Source organism: Peromyscus maniculatus, chromosome 2, assembly GCF_049852395.1.
Source record: "Peromyscus maniculatus bairdii isolate BWxNUB_F1_BW_parent chromosome 2, HU_Pman_BW_mat_3.1, whole genome shotgun sequence".
Taxonomy (NCBI): domain Eukaryota; kingdom Metazoa; phylum Chordata; class Mammalia; order Rodentia; family Cricetidae; genus Peromyscus; species Peromyscus maniculatus.
The window spans coordinates 131,410,691-131,434,828 of NC_134853.1; the positions used below are offsets into that span (position 1 = coordinate 131,410,691).

At 35.4% G+C, this 24,138-nt stretch overlaps 1 protein-coding gene across 14 annotated transcripts in view; it reads left to right on the forward strand.

Annotated features, from left to right (window-relative positions):
- LOC102924940 (AGBL carboxypeptidase 4) overlaps positions 1-24,138 on the forward strand; it is a 1,182,350-nt gene that overhangs the window by 166,962 nt on the left and 991,250 nt on the right. For 13 of the 14 annotated variants that reach the window (XM_076564763.1, XM_076564765.1, XM_076564757.1 and 10 more), the window contains exon 3: positions 14,732-14,856. The exons of the other annotated variant lie outside the window; for it this stretch is intronic. In XM_076564763.1, coding sequence (XP_076420878.1) covers positions 14,732-14,856 — 125 coding nt within the window. The remainder of the gene's footprint in view (positions 1-14,731; positions 14,857-24,138) is intronic. 14 annotated transcript variants of the gene reach the window in all.

The following is a 24,138-nucleotide window of genomic DNA, read 5'->3' on the forward strand; positions in this document are numbered from 1 at the left end:
TTCACATTTCTTATTGAGTCCATTGCTTTCAGGTGTTCTTTTCTGCAGAAAGGAGACATTTCCCGGATATTGTGAGCTTATTTCAGATACAGAAGTGAAATTTCAAAGTGGTGTACCATTTAAAACTGTGGATTTCTCACTTCTGGAATTTTTCTTTTAATGTTTTCAGAATAAAGTTCTGAAACTACAAAAAAATAATAACAGGGGACAGAGACTAATGTAGAAATAATAACTCCAGTTTAGAAGAGTAAGACAGACATTTTACTACTGTATCTGAAATAAGAGCACTAGACCCAGGAGATATTTGCTTTTTGGGTAGGGAGGATTAACATATGCACTGACATATTTTATATGTATTTATACCTACAGGCACACATATATAGATAAATGTGTGTGTGTATGTGTGCATGTGTGTATATCACTCTCCTGAAAGTTTTTTTTTTTCTTTTTAGTAGTTATTGAGTATCCTGCATGGATATTACAATTATGACATATCTAAAAATTCCTTCATACTTTTCTTCATAAACCACCCATTATAGTTATTATGCCATTAATCTTCTAGTCACCAGCCAGAACTGTTTTTCTTCCTCAGTATTGGAGATTGAGCTCAAGTCTTTTTACATGCTAGGCAATTCATCTACTTCTGAGCTTTATTTCTAGTCCAACCAAACTGGGACAGTCTGTTTGTCACACTCAACCAATCCCTTTCTTCTAGATAGATGTGGTTGTCTGTATAATGATTCACCTGCCTTTCATACTTAGATAAGATTATAATGTTTTCACTAAGAGTACCAGCAAATAATTAGTGAAATTCTGCCATCCTATTCACTGGATTGATGGAGTGGACATTTGACCCACATTAGGTTAATCACAAACTTCCTCAAGGAGGTTTACTAATCTAGATGCGAATCCCACAACTTATAACAATAACCCTTCATGCAAGTTGTGTACTTGGCTTCAACAATGTCACAACTAGTATGGGGATAACCAATTACTCTGATTGTATTTGAGGATTCCTCTATAGGAGAGATCACAATTCTGGCACTATAAGCCTGGTCGTGTGGCTAGGAAGGTCATATGCCTTAGCAGGGAACCAATTTCTATATTTTAGTTAAATTGACCTTCTGTCCAACTACCATTTCAGCATCTATGATTATACTCATTGGCAAATACTACCTTCAGCATTACTCAGAGAAGGGTCTTTGTTCAATCAGTGACAGTGAATACAAAGACTCTTGGCTGCTTACATTGCTAAGACAGAGTGATGGTGGGTGCTTGGCTCTAAATAGGACATTTATACCACCACATCTAAGGCTTGGGGATATAATAGAATAATGGTAGAAATAATTTAGAGATGATTTCAAGATAGGGAGAAGCCAAATGTGGTAGTACACATCTTTAATCTCCGCACTTGGGAGGCAGAAGCAAGTGGATCTCTGTGAGTTCAAGGTCAGCCTGTCTACATAATGAGTAATAGGACAGAAAAGGCTATATAATAGAACCACATTTCAGAAAAGAAAACCCAAATAAATAAATAAATTGATAAAGATAGGGAGAGGAGTGGCAAAATGCTATCTTTTAGGTATAACATAGCTCCTTAAATTATGACATACAGCAGCTCTGATTTCTTGTAGCAGCTCTTCACAAGCCTGTACTTGTCAACAGTGAGTGAAGGGGCACAGGGAACCTTACCCCTCCCTGCTGAACTATTGGCTACTTGTGGATTCTGGAGGATGTAGAATCATTTTCTTTAGATGTGTTCCCACTGGTAAGTCCACCAAGTTCCACCAGATATTTCAGTACGCAGGGTCAAACAGGTGACCCTGATTAAATTCAGCATGCCACAAAACAAAACCAAAAGACATAAACATAGGAAAGGGACTTGTAGGCAGGAGGGATCATTGGAAAGTATTAGAGGGAGATGAGAGAGGGGAGAATATATCTAATGCATTATATATATGTGCAAAATTTTCAAAAATAAAATGATTGTAAATAGACATCATTTCCTTTATTGTATGGACATGTAGTTAGAAAACTGTCATTTATGAACTTTTGTGGACTTATCTGTAGTAAAAGAGAAATTCAGTGAATAATGTTAAGGACAGAGGAAGAGAGAATGCAAACTTCATTCTCCATGCCATCCCAGAGGTACTTAGAGTTAGATTTAAATCCTTTTGGCTTCAATTTTTACTAAACATAACTTTCTGACTTCTGTATTCATTCAGACTTATGTAAAATTGTTTTCATAAGGTTATTAATAATTCCTTTTTGTTTCAGACTTCTACTACTTTGCTTCATTTATCATTACATCCTTGAATTCTCTTTGACACTTTACGACCCCACCTGGACAGTCATCCTCATGCTCTATTGCACTTACATTTTTAAAAATATGCATTTCTTTCATGATTAATACTCTGTGGTAGCATTACAGTTTAGGATTCTAGGTCTGGCTTATGTCCAATGCAATTTATCTTCTGTATTTCCTATGTTACCATTTGTCATATTTCCTACATTGTCCGTGTTCAACACACACCAGATATATCAACACCTATTATGCTACTTTAGTCCCCATATGTGTAACCTTGCATACATTTCCCCTTTGTATAGAAACTCACTTCATCCTTAAGTTTCAAACTTGATTGGATAAAAATTTACTATCCTATAAATTTCAAGGTTCTGTACATAGAATGAATTATCCCCCACATCCTTCTCGTCATCCTACAGTTCATGTGTAGTAATTTCTATATACGTCTCTCTCTTTCAGTCTCCAGAATATGAGCTATAAAAGAATATATTCTTCCCTGGAGTCATTGCTTTGTTACCAGCATGCAGCAGTTTATTTAGTTTTCTTTATAATTTAGAGATAACTTTGTGTACACTTCACTAAATTGTGTGGGCTATTGTTCAGAAAAAATGTATTTTTTTTACTCTCCCATTGTATGATGCTCACACACATGCAATCACACACACCTGGCTTTGTTGTATGACATTCTTTGATTGGTGGAATTTAACAGCTCCAACAGAGGCTTTAATGTGCTTTGTGTAATTTGGCCTGCCTTTATCATGCTGGTGGTCATTTGAAAGAGTGGGTATATGAGAGACAAGTTGTTCTTCATATATTGATTCATTCAGCTTCATATCAGAGCATAGTCTGACTTCCTGCAGACTAAAGCAAAGTTGCTTATATGAGACCATCAAACCACAGTCTACAAGCCTTTGAATTTAAGAATAAATGCTTGTAGATGTATCTGCTGGTGGTGGGCTTCACATGGTTGCAGTTGGACTGGTTGTAGTTTTTTTTTTTTTTTCTTTTGGTGGTCTCCATCTGTTGCAAAGGGAAGTTTTCTTTATCAGGAGTGAGGAATCTACTTATCTGTGGGTATAAGGACAAATACATAGAATGCAGCTAGAGATTATGCTAGCTTAGTTAATTTAGTTTATGGCAGTTTTAGGTCTACAGATACAATTACAAAACAACTCCCCCATCTAAGGCTCAGGGATTTTTGAAGACGGGTGGGAGGAAAGATTTGAAGAGCCAGAAGATAAAGGAGTTCAATGTGAAATTATGTCTCCTAGGAATTTCAGATGCTATACCCATAAGGTGTCACCAACATGTCTTCTGCCTAAACATGATCTGAATAAGGACAATAGCAATAGAAATGCTAAATGGATGAGGCAAAGTTCATAAGGTCTGAAACCTACACAAAGAACTGCAGGCCACTAAAGAATGTTGACAGTAAGATAAATAGTCTTTCCCAGGAAGAATTCACCCTTTGGTTATCTAATACCAATGGCCAATCTTGAAAGCATACATACCAGTAATATTTTATAGACTGAGCAGGGTGTATATATTTATTTAAAAATATGCATGTGCATACATATATGTATGTAACAACAATTAATGAAAAAAAGAGGCTTGAATTTCAAAGAGAGAAAGGAAGAGTATATGTGAATATTTGTAGGGAAGAAAGGGAGGGGTGAAATGATGTAACCATATTATTTATGATATTAAAAATTAAAGAAATAATTAAAAACAAAATAAATGCTTATTGTACAGGCTTGGGGAAGTGGGTCAGTGGGTGAACTGATTGGTGCAGATGTGCAAGGACCTTAATTCATATACCCAGAACCCACAGAAATCCAGGCTTGGTAGCACTGTCTGTAATCCAGTGCTCTAACTGCAAGATGGGAAATAGAAACTGAGAATGCACAGAAGCTCATGGACCAGCTAGCCCAGCTTATGTAGCAGCAAAAGAGACACCATGTCTTAAACAAAGTGAAAGGAGAGGACTGAGATCTGAGGCTGTCAACTTATCTCCACATTTCTGCCATAGTATATGTCTGTACACACATCTGGACTCATACATGAACACACACTCTTTAAAAAATTGCATACTTTTGTCATCTGTGGAGATTTGGAATAATTCATCATACAAGTAGGAACAAAAGACGGTATCACACATAATTGGGTTCCAGGGGGATTTTGTTCTTAAGTTGTACCATGTAATATTTTTCCTTTCCTGAGTTACTTGCTCAGAATATTATATTCTTAGGGAAAAAAGCTAAATGGGAAACTGGATATTGCCTTATTCCCAGTTGAGCAGTATTTCTTTACCTCTTCATTACTACCCTACCTGCATTCCATTTACAAACACTGAGATTCTCTCATATGCATTGTTGACTGAATCTGTGACTTTTCCTTAATGGATTACCCTGATTCTTTAGTGTTTCTTCTGGTTTCTAAGAATAGAAAAGATGTTGTTGTGCACATGGTTTTCTCAGTAAAAGGAAGCTAAATTTCCTAGAAGTTAATTAACCTGTTCAGAATTCCACAGCTTGGTGAGCAGTAGAGCAAAGACTTGACACTAGGCTTTCTGAGTCATTTGTGAAGTCTTCAATCCCTTTGCCATGTGATGGACATTATTAATCAAAGAATAACAAAAGTAATATGATGGCATAATGGAGAAGTTAATTCTGGAAGTCCTCTTGCAAGAGGTAGTAGTGAACAAGGCTTTAATGATCAGATATAACATCTAAGAAGACTCCTACTGTGGAAAAATCCTTGAATGAATATGCCAAGACAATAAATGTTTGAAGAAACAATAAATAAAATTGTATAAAAATAGAACTGGGTCCTAGATGTAAAGCAAAGGATAATCAGACTACAACCCACAGCTTCAGAGAAGCTAGGAAACAAGGAGGACCTTAAGAGGGATGCATGGATCACCTTGGAAAGGGGAAAGAGATGAAATCTCCATGAGTAAACTGGGTAGAGGGGAGGAGATGGGGCATGAGAACATAAGGGAATGCGTAAGGGAGAAACCTGGTGCTAGGGACATTACCAGGAATCTACAAGGACGACCCCAGATTAGACTACTAGCAACAGTGGAGTGGGTGCCTTAACTGGCCTACTCCTATAACCAGATTGGTGAATACCCTGTCATCATAGAGCCTGCATCCAGTAAATGATGGAAGCAGATGCAGAGATCCTCAGCCTAGCACCAGCTCAAGACCAGGGAGTCCAGTTGAAGAGAAGGAGGAGGGATTATATGAGCAAGGGGGGGGGGCAGTTAAGATCATGATGGGGAAATCTACAGAGACAATTGAACCAAGATCATAGTAACTCATGAATTTTAGACTGACAGCTGTGGAACCTGCATGGGACCAGACTAGGCCCTTTGCATACAAGAGACAGTTGTGTAGCCTGATCTGTTTGATGAGTCCTTGGTAGTGGGATCAGGATCTATCCCTGGTGTATCAGCTGGCTTTCTGGAGCCCATTACCTATGGTAGGATGACTTGCTCACCCTTGAGGCAGAGAGGAGGGGCTTGGCCCTGCCTCAACTGAATGTACCAGGCTTTGCTGACTCCCTATGGGAGGCCTTACCGTTTTGGAGCTTGGAATGGGGGATGAATCTGAGGGGGGCGGGAGGCTGGGGGAAACAAGAGGAGGGATGAGTGGGGTGTGTGTAATTGGTATGTAAAATGAATAATATTTTTTTAAATAAAAAAGACCAAAAATTAGGAGATTGAATAATACTGAAAGTTACACAGGTTACAGGCAGACTTTTGTAGTAGGGTGATTTGGCATTTTATGTTTTTGGTGGTGGAAAAACCAAGAGAGGCAGCCAAATGCAATTTGGAACAATCTAAAGCAAAGGGGTTGATGGGATAGGACAGAGTCAGGAAGAACTTTTCCATATTTGCTGTGATGGAGCCAGCAAGAGAAGATTATCTGAAAATGGACAGAAGGTGATGTGAGAATCTTTTCAGAGACAGAGGTAGGCTCAAGGTCACAAATATAATCAATGATATAACCAGGTGTTCAGACCATTCCAATCAGTTGTGCATGCAACTAAAATATTTTGCAGAGATATTTTTGATTTTTTGAGGAAGAATGACTTTAAAATAACATTTAACCTTCAAATCTTTATTTTTAGTCGCTGCATAATTAGATATAGAACATCAATTATTCATCCTTTATTCAGTATTGATTGATTAATAGCACTCAGTATGTATTTCAAGGAAATCACTTTGTTAGTTTACTTAGAGCATCAATTTCTGTAGAATTAGAAACAGGCATTCACTTTAGGAGTCACACTATTAGCTCTCTCCATTTCTCAATGCCAAGGAAGTCTGTGGCTGAAAGTATTTTATGTTTTGTGTGGAGTGAAGTTTATATGAAGTTATGAAATGTGCAACATTATGAACATAAAACTTCTTCGGAATAAGAATGATCCTGTTAAATATTCTTATCCTAGAATTTTCATTCACTTTCTTGCTGAAATCTCTCAAGGGTATTTACCAGAAAGGTTTCAAAGTATTGCCTTGATTGCCAAGCTACCTACCCAGAACTCTGCTACCTTCAGCTCTCTTACAGACCTTGTAAGTGAAAATTAATAAGGCCTACATTTCATTTGATTATCAGTAAACCCATCTCTGATAGTTTAAATCTGCCAAATAATCATTTACCCTTGAAGTTCCAAATGGAATTTAAAAATTTCTATTTTTGTTTTGATAATTGTTAATGGCTGTCCAGCCTCATAGACTAAGACTTGGGGGAAAAAAAAACACAAAAGGGGAGACTAGAAAGAATCTAAGAGCTGGAGGAGCAGAATGCTGGCTTACCTTTTCTTCCCATTGAAAGTGAATAAAATATTTTAATAAAATTATCAATTGGGAAGAAGAGTTTTCCTTTTTCAAATACCTGTAGATTCAATCTATGTAATTAACTCCTCTCACCGCTTCATGAAGGTGATATTATTTATTGTTTGAACTATTTCATTATTTCGATACATATATTATTGTTATCTATCTTCAGATTATGGTTTTTTCATTTTGTATCTATACTGCCACTATAAAAATATTTTAAAGTTTTAATATTAAAGATAATCTAGTAGTTTCTCCACACCTCTTTACCTTTATCTTCCTTTTGGGCGTCATTTTTCATTATTGATTGTGTTACTGGAACCTGACCAAACTGACTGACAATTCTCTAGCCTGCCCTTCCTTCTTGGCTCTTTGTTTTGGGTTCTTTCCCAGGATGAACTTCCTGCTTTCTAATACTTGAGATATAGAAGAACACTCACCCTTCAGGCTTAACTTACCACTTATGTTAGACTCTGCAAGCCTTTCCCCCCAGCCTAGGGTTAGATAATTCAGTTCACTATCACTGCAATGCTTCTAACATATCTTGGCTCCTATGTTCCTATGGCATGTTTTTATTATATGAATAAAATATACGTGGCATTGCTGTATTTGGAGATATGCACTGTTGTGCCAGTATTACTTTTGGTTTTATTCTCACAGAGTTTTATATTATTTATTTGTTTGAGAATTTTATAGAAAACAAAATACTGTGTTTTAATTAAATTTATCCCATTTCATTCCCTCCCTTCTAATTCTTTACCATCACTCTCCACACACTACTTTCCTCTTCTAACTTTATTTACTCTTTTAAAAAACCAGCTGAGTCCATTTAGTGTTGTTTATATGTGTGTGGGTCTAGGGTTATCTAGTAGAGCACGGGTGGACCCTTGAGGATTGCCCTCTCGAAGAAAACTTAATCTCCAGCACTAGCAGCTATCAATTTCTAGTAGCTTCTTATCTAGGGGTGGGATTTCATCAGAACCTCCCTTATCCATGTAGGGAGTTTGGCTGGCTTCATCTTGTGCTTCTACAGTGGTAAGTCTGCAAATGGCTGTTTTCTCAAAATTCTTTAGTGTTATTACTTCCCACACTCCCTATTCTACCTTGCCCTCCTGTCCCTCACCTTATTTGACCCTTCCTGTTCCTCTATTTACCTGTTCCCTTCCATAACATCTGCCTTCTAACCCTATTCCCTTAACATCCTGCCCCTTCCACTATGGTCCCTTTCTAGCATCCTGATTTCTGTGGGTGCTTATTTTTAAAATATTGTACAGTTCAAAGCTAGCATCCACTATGAGAGAGAATATGTAGTGCTTGTCTTTCTGGATCTCAGTTAGCTCACTCCATGTGATCTTTTCTAGTTCCATCCATTTACCTGCAAATTTCATGGTTTCAATTCTCTTTATAGCTGACTAGAATGCCACTGAATATATGTCCCACATTTTCATTGTCTGTTCATCATTTGAAAGACATTTAGATTGTTTTCGATTTCTTGCTACTGTAAATAGAGCAGCGATCAACTTGGCTGAATGAGTGTCTATGAAGTAGGCTGTTGAGCTAGCCTCCACAAATAGAGAAAGTGTGTCGCTTGCCTTTTTTGATCTATGATACTTTACTCAGTGTAGTATTTTTAATTCCATCCATTTACCCACAAAGTTCATGATTTCATTTTTCTTTACAAATGAATAATTTTGCATTGTTTATAGTACCACATTTTCATTATCCATTCATCAGTTGAAGGGAATTTAGATTGATTCCACTTTCTAGTTATTGTGAATAGAGTGGTAATGAGCTTGGCCTAGCCAAGTATCTGTCAAGTAGAAGGTTGAGGTCCTTTGGACATATGCCAAGCAGTGGTATAACTGGGTCATATAGTATATTTACTTTTGGCTTTTTTGAGAATTCTATATATTTCCTTTATGACTGCTCAAGTTTGCACTTTCCACAAAAACTGAATGAGGGTTTCCTTTTCCCACATCCTTGCTTTGTTGTCATTTGTTATTTTGGTTTCTGCCATTTTGACTGGGATAAGATGAAATTGCAAAGTAGTTTTAATTTGCATTTCTCTTTTTTGTTCTTGATCTTTATTAAATTTACTTTACTTGCTACTGGGATGAAGATTCTTAAACAATTTCGTTATGTAGTCTCTTATTCAATTGAATAATGGTTAAGAATGTTAATTGTTATTATAAATATCTCTCAGCTTTTTATATTGTGAAAATTCTAGTTTTAGTACCACCCCTAAGTTTTAATTAGGTTGTCTTTATTTATTAACTTTATTTATTAACATACAATCAAAATCACATTTCAGTACAATTAGAATACCACCACATTTCCCCTTTTCTATTTTAATAAAAAGAAAAAAAAGCAAAAGGTTATAACTAACATAAGAAAAACTATATACAAATGTACAATAACTATATACAATATATACAAGTTATAAATACCTAAACAATGTCTAGTCCATTTGTATTGGACAAATCAGAGAAAATAATTCCATTATCTATCCTATTTTGGTAAATCCAAGATGTATCTAATTCACTTTCTATCCTAATTAATTTTCAACTATAACTAACTAATCTTCAACTATAACTAACTAATCTTCAACTACCTCAGAGATCCAAGAAGGAAATAATATTAGCTAACAAAAATAAAAACAGGAAGTGCATGCAAGCAACTTCCAACAAATTTGTGAGTTGACAGAAACAGCCAGCTGCCTGGACAGTCACCTGAGGTTTCTCCACAGTGTTGGGGCATCATCTTCAGCCTACAGGCTTAGCGTATCTGACAGACTCATTTGTGAAGTAGGATGTACATAAGGTCAACAGTTCAACCTCACATTGGGTGAGCAGTCCATGTACCAGAAACACCTGAATTCCACTAGCATCATGTCATGATTCAGGATTTTAAATTCTGGAAATTGTTGATGGTTTTTGAATTCAGCTGTTCATTCTTCTTGGCTGTGTATATATGGCTTCATCTCAGCATCCCCTTCTTCTCCACATTCCTCTATTAAATGCCAGTCTACTATCGAGAGGCGTGAGCTTTCAGCTGCTGTTCCATTGCACAACAGAAGCCATCGGCCCTCTGCCTGTTAAGCTGCCTTCGAAGAAAAGGGTACTGTACCTTTTCTGGATTGCGAAGGCCACTTCAGGGATGGGGCCATATTTTCCTGGCCTCAGAAGATGCCTTTTGATAAAGCCATAATCACACTTGTTTTGGCAAGAAACGGTAGTCCTTTGTTTCGTGTTCTGTCTGTCCATTTGGATGGTCTTTCTATTTTTCTAGTATTTTCTTCAACTTATTTCTTCAGTGTTTCGAATTTTTCCTTGTAAAGATCTTTTTTTTTAAATTTTACAATACCATTCAGTTCTACATATCAGCCACAATTCCCTTGTTCTCCCCCTCCTGCCCCCTCCCCTTCTCCCCAGCCCACCCGCCATTCCCACCTTTACTTCTTCAAACATCTTTCTAAGTTATCTGCATTTGAATCAGATAGTAAAATATCATCTATGTAATGATAAATTATACATTTAGGAAATTGTTTACATATTACTTCTAATGGCTGTCATACATAATATTGGCACAGGTTTGTGCTATTCAACATTCCCTGTGGGAGAACCCTTCATTGATATCTCTTAACTGGCTGAGAATTATAAATAGGCACCGTGAAGGCAAATCTTTCTGTCTTTTTCTTGCAAAGCTATTGAGAAGAAACAGTCTTTTATTTTTGTTTTGTTTTGTTTTCCTTTTATTTTATTTAACAATACCATTCAGTTCTATATATCAGCCACGGATTCCCTTGTTCTCCCCCCTCCTGCCCCCCTCCCCTTCCCCCCAACCCAATCCCCATTCCCACTTCCTCCAGGGCAAAGCCTCCTCCAAGGACTGAGATCAACCTGGTAGACTCAGTCCAGGCAGGTCCATTCCCCTCCTCCCAGACTGAGGCAAGCGTTCCTGCATAAGCCCCAAGTTTCACACAGCCAACTCATGCAATGAGCGCAGGACCCGGTACCACTGCCTAGAAGCCTCCCAAACAGATCAAGCCAATCAACTGTCTCACCTATTCAGAGGGCCTGATCCAGTTGGGGGCCCCTCAGCCTTTGGTTCATAGTTCATGTGTTTCCATTTGTTTGGCTATTTGTCCCTGTGCTTTATCCAACCTTGGTCTCAACAATTCTTGCTCATATAAACCCTCCTCTTTCTCGCCAATTGGACTCCTGGAGCTCCACCCACGACCTAGCTTGGGATCTCTGCATTCAGATCCCTCAGTCATTGGATGGGGTTTCTGGCACGACTATTAGGGTGTTTGGCCATCCCATCACCACAGTAGGTCAGTTCGGGCTGTCTCTCGACCATTGCCAGCAGTCTATTGTGGGGGTATCTTTGTGGATTTCTGTGGGCCTCACTAGCACTTTGTTTCTTCCTCTTCTCATGTGGTCTTCATTTACCATGGTCTCCTATTCCTTGTTCTCCCTCTCTGTTCTTGATTCAGCTGGGATCTCCCGCTCTCATAGGCTCTCTTTCCCTCGACCCTCGCCCTTCATTACTCCCACTCATGTCCAGGAACAATCTACATGAGATCTACGTAAAGATCTTTTAGTTCTTTAAGTTTTTCCAAAGTATTTTATTGTTTGAAGCAATTGTGAATGAGAGGAATTAATCGTTTTTAAACATGGAAAGTCCTTGTTCATTTCTAGTAATTTTTCTTAATTACTACCATGCCTGATATAAGCATATCTTTACAAATTTGACTCATTTTCAATACTCTGTAGAGTAATAGTATCATATAGCATATTCTTTCTGTTTCCAGATTATTTTGCTTAGCATAATGTAACCAAGGTTTATTTATTTTGTATACATTTGAATATTTAATCTTTTTACAATTTGACAAATTTAATGGTATATTTGAGCTAAAATCTGTATCCTGGTTTTTTTTTTCCTATTTGTCCATCATGGATTAGACTTTGCTTGCTCCCTTTCCTTGTCTTTCATTTAAATAGATAAAAACATTGCTATTTTAAAATATCTATTAGTATATAATATGATAATAGTTGAAGTATTTAAGAGACAAATGGATATATAGTTATGGTGTAATACAAAAAACAGAATAATATAATCAGAAATCTTTATTCAAAGTCCTTTCTGGGCACTTTAAAGTAAGAATTTAAATAGACATTAAGTGCTTACAGGTTTCAGGTTCACCATCATTGGGTCAAAGTGAAGATTTAATAATATAAGAGTAAAATTATTTTGAAACTTTACATTTCTAAACATGCAGTTATATTATTACTAAACCTTCTGTACATAGTAACAATTTAAATATTTCTTTTTACTGAAAGACTTGTTTACTGTCCAATTATTAAAACAAACTTAATATATGCTTTCTTTTGAAGATTAGAATAAACATTAATATATTCTTTTTAGCATATGAAAATTTGAAGTGTGCAATGACTCCTTTTAAACTATTTGTTGTTTTAATAATGAAGTATGTACTAATTACAGTGATTTAAAATCTGCTTCCACTTATATCTCTGTGATACCTGTACCAGTCTGTTAGGTACATAATTGTATAGTTTGGCCACTGATGATTAGGGTTGTTCTGTTTGTATTCACTTCACTTGTAAATGCTACTTATTTACTTATTACATAACTTTGGAGATGTTTTAGTTCATTATTCCTTGTTTTTCTTGTAAGTAAAATAGGATAGCAACAGCACCTCATTTGTGGAACATGTTCTGAGGATTAAATTGATTGGCACACTTAACCCTTTTGATGCCTATAGCATACATCTAACCTCAGAATTATTAATTTTCGACTAAAATTAATTTCTGTCTTAATTGCATAGTGGTTAAAATTTATATTTTTTTTCTCATTTAATGTAGTAATAAATGCTTATATTTCAATTTGTGATCTTTACATTATTATATTTATTGGTTTTGTGATTTGTGTATTGGTAAATGCATACCACGGTGCACATCTGAAAGACAGAGAACTACCTGAAGGAGCTGGTGCTCTCCTTTGATTGTTTGTGTCCTGGGGATCCTACTCACATTGTTAGCCATGGTACTAAGCACCCTTACAAACTGAGCCATCTATCCATTCTCATATTCTTTATGGTGATAAAAAAGATGTTGGAATTCTTAAATGAATTTTCCATGGTCACTCAGAAAATTTAAAACTAACCTAAATTGTTTGACCCCATATTATTTTCATTGTGTAATAAATACTCCGACTTCCATAAAACATGCCTTAATAAATATTTTTATTATAAGAATTCAAAGAACTAATTTTATATAAGGAATCCTCTTGAGGAATATGAATACAATTGAAAGAAAAATTAAGAGGCAAGTCTTTGGTCTTGATTAGTTCATATACTTCCTCATCAATGTAAGTTTTTAGTGTGAATATACTTAAATAAAGGTACTTTTATATTCTAGAAGGGGGAATAAATTGTCTTCTCAGATCATATTTTAATAGAGCAGATAAAAGCAACAAAAAGTTAATTGTTATGTCTGTGGAGTTATTGTTTTGGGTCACTGCCTGCTCATTGCTAGAAACAGGCAGCTAAAGAAGGTTATATATGAGAGAAACTTGGGTCATATAACTCAGCATTTTCTTAAGACTATGAGAAGGTAAGTAACTTATCTATCATCATACTATTGGAATCAAGTGAAGTAGAATCTAAGTTTCTGGGTCCCTGGCTAGTTTCCCATCAATTATAGTACAATTTGTATTCAGAACACATTAGTGGCACGTCAACAAAATTTTGAAAAGAAGTAATTAAAACATTGGTACATATAAATTGAAGGTTTATTCCTAAGCTTTCCTTTAGAGTAGCGGTTCTTAAGCTGTGGGTCACAACCCCTTTGAGGGTCAAACGACCCTTTCACAAGGGTCACATGTCATCTAGATATCCTGCATATCAGTTATTTACATTATGATTCATAACAATAGCAAAATTACAGTTATGAAGTAGCAATGAAATAATTTTGTGGTTGGGGGTCACCACAACATGAAAAACTGTATTAAAAGGTCACAGCATTAGGGAGGTTGAGAACCACTGATCTAGAGACCAACACTCTAGAACTCATTTTAAATAAGATATTGCTATTGTCCTTAAGATCAACACAATACCAATTCTCAGTTAGTTGATTTGAAGTCAGCTGTAGTCATCTTGACTCTTTTTAGCAGTTGATTACCTGGTTTAGTAATTTACCACCTTAAAGAAGGTTCAACATATTAGAAGTAGTTTATATTCTATCATCATTTTGTTTCTAACTAGAAACTGTAGTTTGTGATTCATTCCTAAGTTTTTGGAGCATACTACAGTCTTCATAACCCAATTTTGTTTGTAGCATAAAGGATCTAGATCATAAAGGCCAGGGAGAGATTGTTTACTACTACCTGAACTAGCTGAAAGTCTTCTTTACTTTGGACTGCACTGAGATTGGTAGCATTAAGACTAAGAATGTTTACACCTACCAGTGACAAAAGAAGATTAGTACTAGTATCAGAGCTCATAATAATGTTGAGATGCATGAACTATTATTAAAACACAGTTTTCTTATGTTTTGTCATAGGTAACCTTGGCCGGGTTGAGCAAGTCTGTGAGTTTGAGTATGATCTGTTCATTAGGCCGGATACCTGTAATCCTCGCTTCCGGGTCTGGTTCAACTTTACTGTTGAAAATGTGAAAGAATCACAGGTGAGGGAAATGGTGGCTATCTAGTGTGGTCTTTGAAAAAGAACATTGTTTTCTTTAACAGGTGTTAAAACTTTGACTGTAGTAGATTGATTATATTGCTCTATATCTACAACAAGGATAGATTTTTGTTTCAAGAGATAATGAGGAATAGGTAAAGAATTCCTGATAGGAATTCATTAATGCAAATTTGTATCTAAGAAAAATCATGTTGTTTACTGATTATATCCTTATGTGTGAAGCTTCCTTGTGGAACACCATAAGGAAACATTGGAAGTGCCTTGTTGTTCTCTGTATCTAATATACTATTACACCATCTTTGCAAAGACCCAGAAAAGCATTTCCCATAGGCCTCATCTCAGAAAAAAATGCTTCTCTTATTCAATAGAATTGCATGATTCTTATAACTGAGTATCTCACCTAAAGTTTATGTGTCTGCGAACTCAGACTATCTTTTACAGCACTATCTAGTGATTCTGGGAAACCTTGTGTTTTCTGTGTCATGTTTAAATTTTACAAATATATTAATCTGCTCTAATCTTAATTTCTTTAGCTTTACTTTCTAATTGCCAATGATGTATAATCCTTTTGAAAAGTTGTTTGGCATGAGAGAATGCTGATGAAAATAGAGCAATAACATACATATGCTGGAAATAAACACTAGCAAAGTCTAATTCTAAGAAATATTGCCATTCTATTCCATTCAATCAGCTACAAGCGGACTGCACAAACTTTGCACGAATGGTGGTTTTGTGGTTCTTTTAGCGTATGGAAGCCTGGCCATGAAAAGGTCCACCCTGTTTCCCTTGGATTGTCTTTATCTACAACACCAGGGAGGAAGTGAGGAGCTTGTTTTGGTTTTTACCCTGAGTCAGTCAATGCTGTGTGAATCTCTCTGTTCTTTTGAGTTACAACTTGATTCATGTTTCAGACCCTGGCAGTGTCTGAGTTTCAAAGGCTCATGGACTCTTCCTCAATACTGTGCTTTTTCTGGTATCCTGGCTTCAGCAGAAGAGGGAGGGACAGCCACTGAACTTTTCAACTAATTGTCCCAATTCTCTACACTAGCACTGACACAGCACTGGGGAACATGCCATCTTTGTTAAAGTTTAGAGGCTAACTGGTGGGAACTGAATATAGGAAAGATATTTGTATACTACTAAATAATATGCCTCAGAGGTTTAGCCCATGGGGGAGGAGACAAAAAAGAGCTGAAGCTCACACAGAGACCCCCCCTCCCCGACAACACTTAAGTCCTACCCTTGCTTCTTGCTTTTACCCAATCTTATATGACCAAGTCTCTTTTACAGTTTCTATAGCAATCATATTCTTTCTCCTTCCTGACCATGACTTTAGGATTATTCTATACAATAATCAGTAATTTTCAAAATACTTTTCCAAAATCTATGTGGGCTCCCTGTAAGGATCACTTGATATTACAAAATGAACATATACCCTCGCCGCCGTCTGTTGCTGTTGCCAACTTATGTTGATAAGTTGTGCTTGTCACATATATACTATATACACTCCTCTGAAAAGCAAACAGCTATTCTGCAGACAGTTTATATGAACAGAGGGAAACACTTTCTTAAATGCAGTAGAAATATGCCAGGATTTCCACATCCATAAAAAGGACCACACGTTGCTTTCTTATATAGTTTATATATCCATCAGTTTGCTTATTGCTTCTAAGAAGCCATTAACTCCTAGAAAAGAGGCTGGTTACTTTTTGATTTTGTTGTTAAATAGAGATGGAACAGTAGTTCATTTCTTAATTTTTTAAAATTTCTTAAATTTTGAGATACATTAGGACCAGCCTTACTTTCTTATTCACTTCAATTTCCATAAAGACTGTCTGTATACAGCTTATATTAATATCCAAAGGAGTAGGGGATGTGCTGGTTTGAGATTTGAAGGAAATAACTTCCTTCAGTTATATACACTGTTGGGAAAGTTCCTCATGCATTTCAAATATTTTTGCTTGCTTTTCTAGTTTGCTTATAGGAACGTCTGTTTTATTATTTGAAATATTAGAACCGTAGTGTTCTAAGTTTCATGCTGTATATTTAAGTATATAGCCTTTATAATAATCTTTTCTAGCAAGTAAATAATTGAGTAGCATTCATGTTTCCTAAAGAGTTCTTTTAATACGAGAATTGGGTATGTTTTGTGAACACTTATTTTTAAAGTTGTCATAGCTGATATTTACTCTGTCTCTCTGGGTTCTAAGTAACATAAGCAATACTATCCTATGCTTGTTACAGCCCAAAACCTTCGCTATGCTCATCTAGTTTTCTGAGCCTTATGCTTCATTCATCATCTTTCTGTGGCCATTGTCTCATCAACTGTAACACATTATAAAGTTATGGAAATCTGTCTCAAGAAAGCCTCAAGATGGACTAGAAAGATATAGATAGCCCTAGCTCACAGGATATTTGTTTTCATGGTTGCCTACATGAAGAGAATGGTTTTGCTATTACGTTTGACTTGTAAGATCTGCTTTTATAATGTCTCTTCCTGTAATCTTTCCCCATATCTCTCCAATTTCCGTTAAAATGGGAGCTGCACAAATGTAATCTCATCAAGAACCTTATTTAGTGCTTGGTACTAGCGGACAAGAAAATATTAGTCATCATAGCCAGACTTCATTAAATGAATGTTAAAAATCGAAGGATCAAATGTACTGTACATGCAGGACTAGCGCTAGGGTTATTTTCCTTGATGTTTTTAGGAAGAGATAAAAGCTTGGAACATGTGCTGCTGTATCACAGAACTGATATATTAGCCCTCTAAAGGTAGTTGCTAGATAGTACATTTGCAATAGTTGATGGAAACTAAATGTCCTAGTACCTTTATGAAAAAGTAATTTTCTCTCTGAAAAACTGATATTAAATATTCTGATGTAGAAATGCATTATTGATGCAGGAGAACACTTGTGTGAGGTAAAAGCAAATTTTTCTATTTAAATACTTATGACAAAATTTTATCCAATAAGAGAAAATAAAATGATATGCCTGGGCTATTTAAGCTGTTTTCATTCATGCATATTTTTTATATCCTAAATTTATCTTTCCCTTTCCTGATTGCAAAAGCAGCCAATGCTAAATGTAATAAACATAGAATATAGATAATTCTTAAAAACAGAAAAATGAAACAAGCATACACACACATATACTCATACTACCCCCCACATATACACCCGAACACCCCTATCATTTTCCCTAGTTTGAAGCAGATAATACTAAGTTGGAATATTTTCTCTATGCTTATTTATTTTGGGTTATAATTAATTTGTGTTGTAAATATACTTCAATATCTTGCTTTTAAGAACATAAACATCATTACAATTATTTTATATGATTAAATTCTTGCAAACATGGCAGATACCTGTTTACTACAGGATTGGTTCCTTACTGTTGAATATAAAAATTATTGTCTATTATGTATTATTGTAAATAGTACTGTTGGAAACATCTTAATTCAGGAAATACTTTTACAACATCATCTTTAGGAGAAATTTGAAGGGAAGCTATTGAACAAAGGATATGCATATCTTAGAGAGCCAATGCATGCTGTTTAAAGTTTATGCTTTGCTTTCCTGTCGGTATAAGATGAGGTGTCTTTCCTTGATTTTCTTTATTTGAATTGCCTTGTTTACTCAGATATTCACATATGCAGAGTGAATTGTTTTTTTTTCTTCACTTTGAGACTTCACACAGATAAATAGTTTATGATGAAGTGTCCCAGGTCTCTCTAGTCATAAAAAAAATTAATTGCATTCTAGTCATTTTTTTATATCTGGTTCCTTTTCCTCTATTTATCAATCCTGTTTTATCTGGGAATGCCAACAGCGTTTCTCTAGATACAGAAAGAAGAATAATAAGGTCTAGTGAGCCTTGGGTAAGAGAAAAAGACCCTGTCTCTCAAAAGAAAATTATTTTCTTATTAAAATTGTTCATGTTTTAATACACATAGATTGCTGATTGCTTTTTCAGGTTTACTTTAAAGCTTTGTTAAGGAAGGCATAATGCAGTGATGGAAATTTAGCCCTACTGCACAGACATGACCCTTTGGAATTACCTACTGAATGATTCAGATCGTCAGTGCTGTAGCCTGAGTATCTCTGAACCCTGTATCTTAACACTAATGTCACACCTATGAGTGAAGCTATTCACTTATCTTTCATAGGGATCTCTAGTTTTGGGGTTCCCATTTTCCAATTTGGTGTATATTAGGTTCTATTTCAACTCGGTATGTACAGGAGCAGTTATTTCTTAATAGTCAAAAGGTGGCTTTTGTGTGTTGTAAAGGTGGGACTGTAATAGCCTCATCTTTTGGACTTGTTAGTTTTTTGTAGTTACTTTCTAGTAAATGATCTTTGATCGTTGTCTTGGAGTCTTAGCTTTTGTGTACACAGCTTTTCACACAGCCCAGTGACCCAGTATAATCCTCTACAGATTTATGAAACTTTTTTCTTTGCCAGTGTTTCTATTCTAATATTCTGTTCTGTAATTCTAGCTCTACAATCTTAAATTCATTTTATATTCTTCTAACTTCTGTTTCTTTAGCCATATGTTGTGAAAGTCCCTTATTTTTACATCATAGTTTAGGATATGTGTTCTGATTGGAAATGTTATGGATCATAGGTCTTACTGTACTTCTTTCTTTTCTCTCAGGTTTCAGTCTTGTGTTGCTGGTGACGGTGTCTAAAAATAACTGTTCATTAATATTATGCAAGGGGAAGATATATTTACTACCAGATACTCTGTTATGGCTGAGAATATAACATGGATTCCGTTTTAACAATATGTACCAAAAAGTTAAAGGAGGATGAAGACAGTTCAGGATACATATAAGAGTTCTAAGGAAGAGAGTATATTAAAGAGGTGGAAGTGAGGGGTTGGGAAAATATAATATAAAAGGGCATTGAATAGTGGTCATTTGAAATGACCATATTACCCCAAATTGGCCATTTTTTAAACTAAAAAATAAATTACAATAATTACTATTAAAAAACAATCATAAACTTTAACTTCACTTTGTTTTGAAATGTGATAAATTTGTAGGAGTTGTGGAGATAGATTAGGAAGTATAGTAAATTGTAAAAATCTGCTTATTAGAACAGAATGGATTAAAGCTGATGGAATTACAGTTATTGTAGTTATTGTTAATATCAAGGTATAAGGTATGCACATGAGAATCACTAGCTGGAGTAAAATGGAGTAGAGCTTTCATGGAGAGAAAGGGTGTCAGTGGCCTGTTGGAGCAAACGACCTAAATATACACTTGCCAAATTATAATGAAATTTGAGCAACATTCATTGAAAAATGAAGAAGAATAAGATAAGAGAGTTACCATCAACAATGAGAGGCAGTGAAGGATCAATCTGATGGATTGAGATTCGAAGTCGTATTCACATAAGTAAAGTCTTAACAGTACAAACATCTCACAAAATCAACATGTTCCAAAACAATTCCAATAAGAATTTTTCTTTTTCAATATTTAATAGAATTTGACAAACTAATTCCAAAATTAATGTATAAAGATGAAACACCAAGAATATCTCAGCCAAATTTAAAGGAAAACAATGAATTTCATATTTTTTTTTGCTAATGGAACTGGTATTTCTACTAACTTTTTAAAAATAGCAGTTGTAAATTATAATCGCCATAACATGGAATAAGAAGGGAGAAGTCTAAATGAATAGTAGAGAAATCAGAAACAAAGTTATTTATATGAGTTATACTATGACAATAATTGCCTTACAAATAGTAGAAATAGCAGGGTGTATTTATAGCAAAATACTTATAATACTTTTAAAACTTTTATACATGGATTAAAGACTTAACTATCTGAACAAATTGAAAATTTAAACTGTGAAGACATCAATAGTACCTGCCTTACCATCAGTTTGTGGAAAGCAAACAATAACCTTGGAAATAGCCTGGGTTGTTTAGAGGTTTCCATGGGGTCCCTTTGGCCACCAACTTAATTAACCTATTTCTGGCACCTGAAGATTCTATTTGGTAGTGAGAGAGGTCTAGTTTGGGGCTTTGTCTCTCCCGTTATTTGACATTGCTACCAAAAAAGCTTTGTATTAGGTTTTCATATGACCTCTAAAATGGTCCTTAGTTTTAGCTATCCCTCCCTGCATTCCAGTGATTTTCCACTTTCCTAATGCTGTGACACTTTAATACATGTTGTGGTGACCCCCAACTAAAAAAGTATTTTGTTGTTACTTCATAACTGTAATTTTGCTACTGTTATGAATTGTAATGTAAATATATGATATGTAGGATATATATGTGTGTGTATGCATGTACACACATACATACATACATACATACATATATATATATATATATATATATATATATATATATATATATATATATATATATGAGAGACCCCAAAGGGGTCATGACCCACAAATTGAGAATCACTGCTGTATCCCCTTCACCACCACCTCTGCCCCGCCTTGTCCATCTCTGTTTGGTCCTCCCATTCCAGTTGTTCCATACATCCATAACTGTCTATTCTATTTCTCCTTTCTAGGTAGATCCCCTGCCCAGTCCCTTACTCTGTTCATAAACTCTGTGATTATATTTATTGTAGCCTGTTTTTTGAAAACTTAACAGCTAACATCCACAGATAAGTGAATACATACCATGTTTGTCTTTTTGGGTAAGGGTTACCTTGTTCAGGATGGTGTTTTTCTAGCTCCATCCATTTTTTCCTATTAATTTCATGATTTTTAACAGATGAGTAATATTGCATTGTCTAAATGTACCACATTTTCTTTATCCATTCATCTGTTGATAGACATCTGGACTGTCTCCAATTTCTGACTATTAGGAATAGAGCAACGATGAACATAATTGAAGGAGTGGCTCTGTAGTAGGTGTAAAGTTCTTGGTATATACTTAAGAGTGCTATAGTTGGAGCTTGAGGTAGATGAACTACCACACTGATTTCCAGAGTGGTTATACAAGTTTGCACATGCACCAGCAATGGATTAGTGTTTCCATTATTCTACACCCTTGTCATTTATTTTATTGATCTTTGCCATTCTGACTGGTGTAAAATGAAATCTCAAAGTAATTTGATTTGCATGTCCCAGATGAGCAAAGATTTTTAACCATTTCTTTACATGTTTCTCAGCCATTTTTGTGTTTCATCTTTTGAAAACTCTCTTTTTAGATCTGTACCCAGTTTTTAAAATTGAATTATTTGTCTTATGTCTAGTTTTTGTAATTTTTATATATTTGAGAAAGTAGAATTCTATCAGAGATGTAATTGGTAAAAAAAAAAAATCTTTTCCCATTCTGTGGCCTGTTGCTTTGTCCAAATAATGATGTTTCTGCCATACTGAAGCTTTTCAGGACCATGAGGTCCATTTATTAATTGTTTTTCTTAGTGGCTATTCCATCTGTATTCTAATCAGAAAATCTTTTCCTATAGGCACATTTATAAAATTTAAATTTAAATAACCCTTTTTTTTTTTTTTTTGGTTTTTCGAGACAGGGTTTCTCTGTGTAGCTTTGCGCCTTTCCTGGGACTCACTTGATAGCCCAGGCTGGCCTCGAACTCACAGAGATCCGCCTGGCTCTGCCTCCCGAGTGCTGGGATTAAAGGCGTGCGCCACCATTGCCCGGCCCCTTCTTTTTTAATAGGGTTGGTGGCATATGTAAGAATTGCTTTGTTGTTGTTTTTGTTTTGTCTTAAAGATTTTGATAGACTATAAACTGTGCTTCATGGAACAAGAAATTTTTTGTTTGAGGAAACACTCAAAAGATCGGTATTATAGAATGTACAGAAAAATAGAAAAATTAAGATAGCAGAACATAAATCTTGAAGTTTTATCAACTATGTCGTTTCAGTTTCAGTATAAGTACTGCATATATGAATATATTTTAATTTTTTCAAGTTGTCTTACATTGTTTTACAAAGATAAATTTTAGTTTCCTGGAACTCTTAATAAACGATGGAACTATGTTTGGGGTTATTTCCTCTGTATGTATATGATATACATGAAAATGCATTATTGTGTTCATAATCTATACATACTTCCCATGATATGTTAGACAGATAATATCATTATAATGTGAAGTGAGAAAGCCCTATGTAAACAGTCAGTATTTAACTTTACCTTATTTGTTAATTGGCTTTTCACTATTGTATAGATAATTTTGGTCTTGTTAAACTTAGTGGGCATATTGTCCACACTGTCTTATTTATCTTGCACTTGATATCGCTATTTCACTGTTAGAAAGTGTTTCCTTGGAGTTCTGATCTCATCTCTTCTGATTCTACTTCATAGAGTTTTCCCTTCTTATAATTTCATGTGTATTTCACACTGTACATATTGTATCTCTTTTCTATATTTCCAGCATTATCTCTAGTTGAAACTCTCTGGACTTAACACCCTATCTCACACTAACTGTTTAAAAAAGAACTCCTTTTGCTGTATAGAATTACATCTTTATTTCATATTCCAATGAGTGTTGCTACTGTTTATACAGTCATTTAAACTTGATATGTGGCACTTTTTTGAAATTCCTCCTATGTGGATTTATATCTTGTACCAGGCTTTTTTTCTTTTAGGCCACAAGCAGCTCCCAAATCATGACACAGAGACTTATTTTAGTTATGAATACTCAGCCTTATTTAGCTCTTATTTTAATCTGTTTCTTTTTATCTATGTTTTGCCTCGGTCCTTTTTACCTTTCTTTCTGTATGTCCTACTCTGTGTCTGCTGACTATTGACTCCCTGGATGGTCCTGGGTATCTCCCTTTCTTTCTCCGTTGTTCTCCCCTTTTCTTCTGGAGCCTAGATTTCTCCTATTTATTCTCTCTGCCTGCCAGCCCCACCTATCCCTCTCCTGCTTAGCTATTGGTGGTTCAGCTTTTTATCTGATCAGTCAGATGCCTTAGGCAGGCAAGATGAACCAAATGTAGCACATCTTTACATACTTAAGCAAATGCAGCACAAACAAATGTAACACACTGTCATATAGTTAAAGTAATGTTCCACAGCATAAGCAAACATAACACATCTTTACATAGTTAAAATATGCTACAACAATGTCTAAAGATACTAATCATAGTTATTGTCATAGTAATGCATTTATCACGAATGCTGTGGCAACACTGTGTTAAATCACTCATATTTGGTTTTTCCAACAATTGAGTGAGTGTGCCATGTCACTAAATGATAATCGTAATTATGATACTAAGAAGGTTAGAAATACTATTCATATCTTACAGGTGCAGTCAGTTTTAACT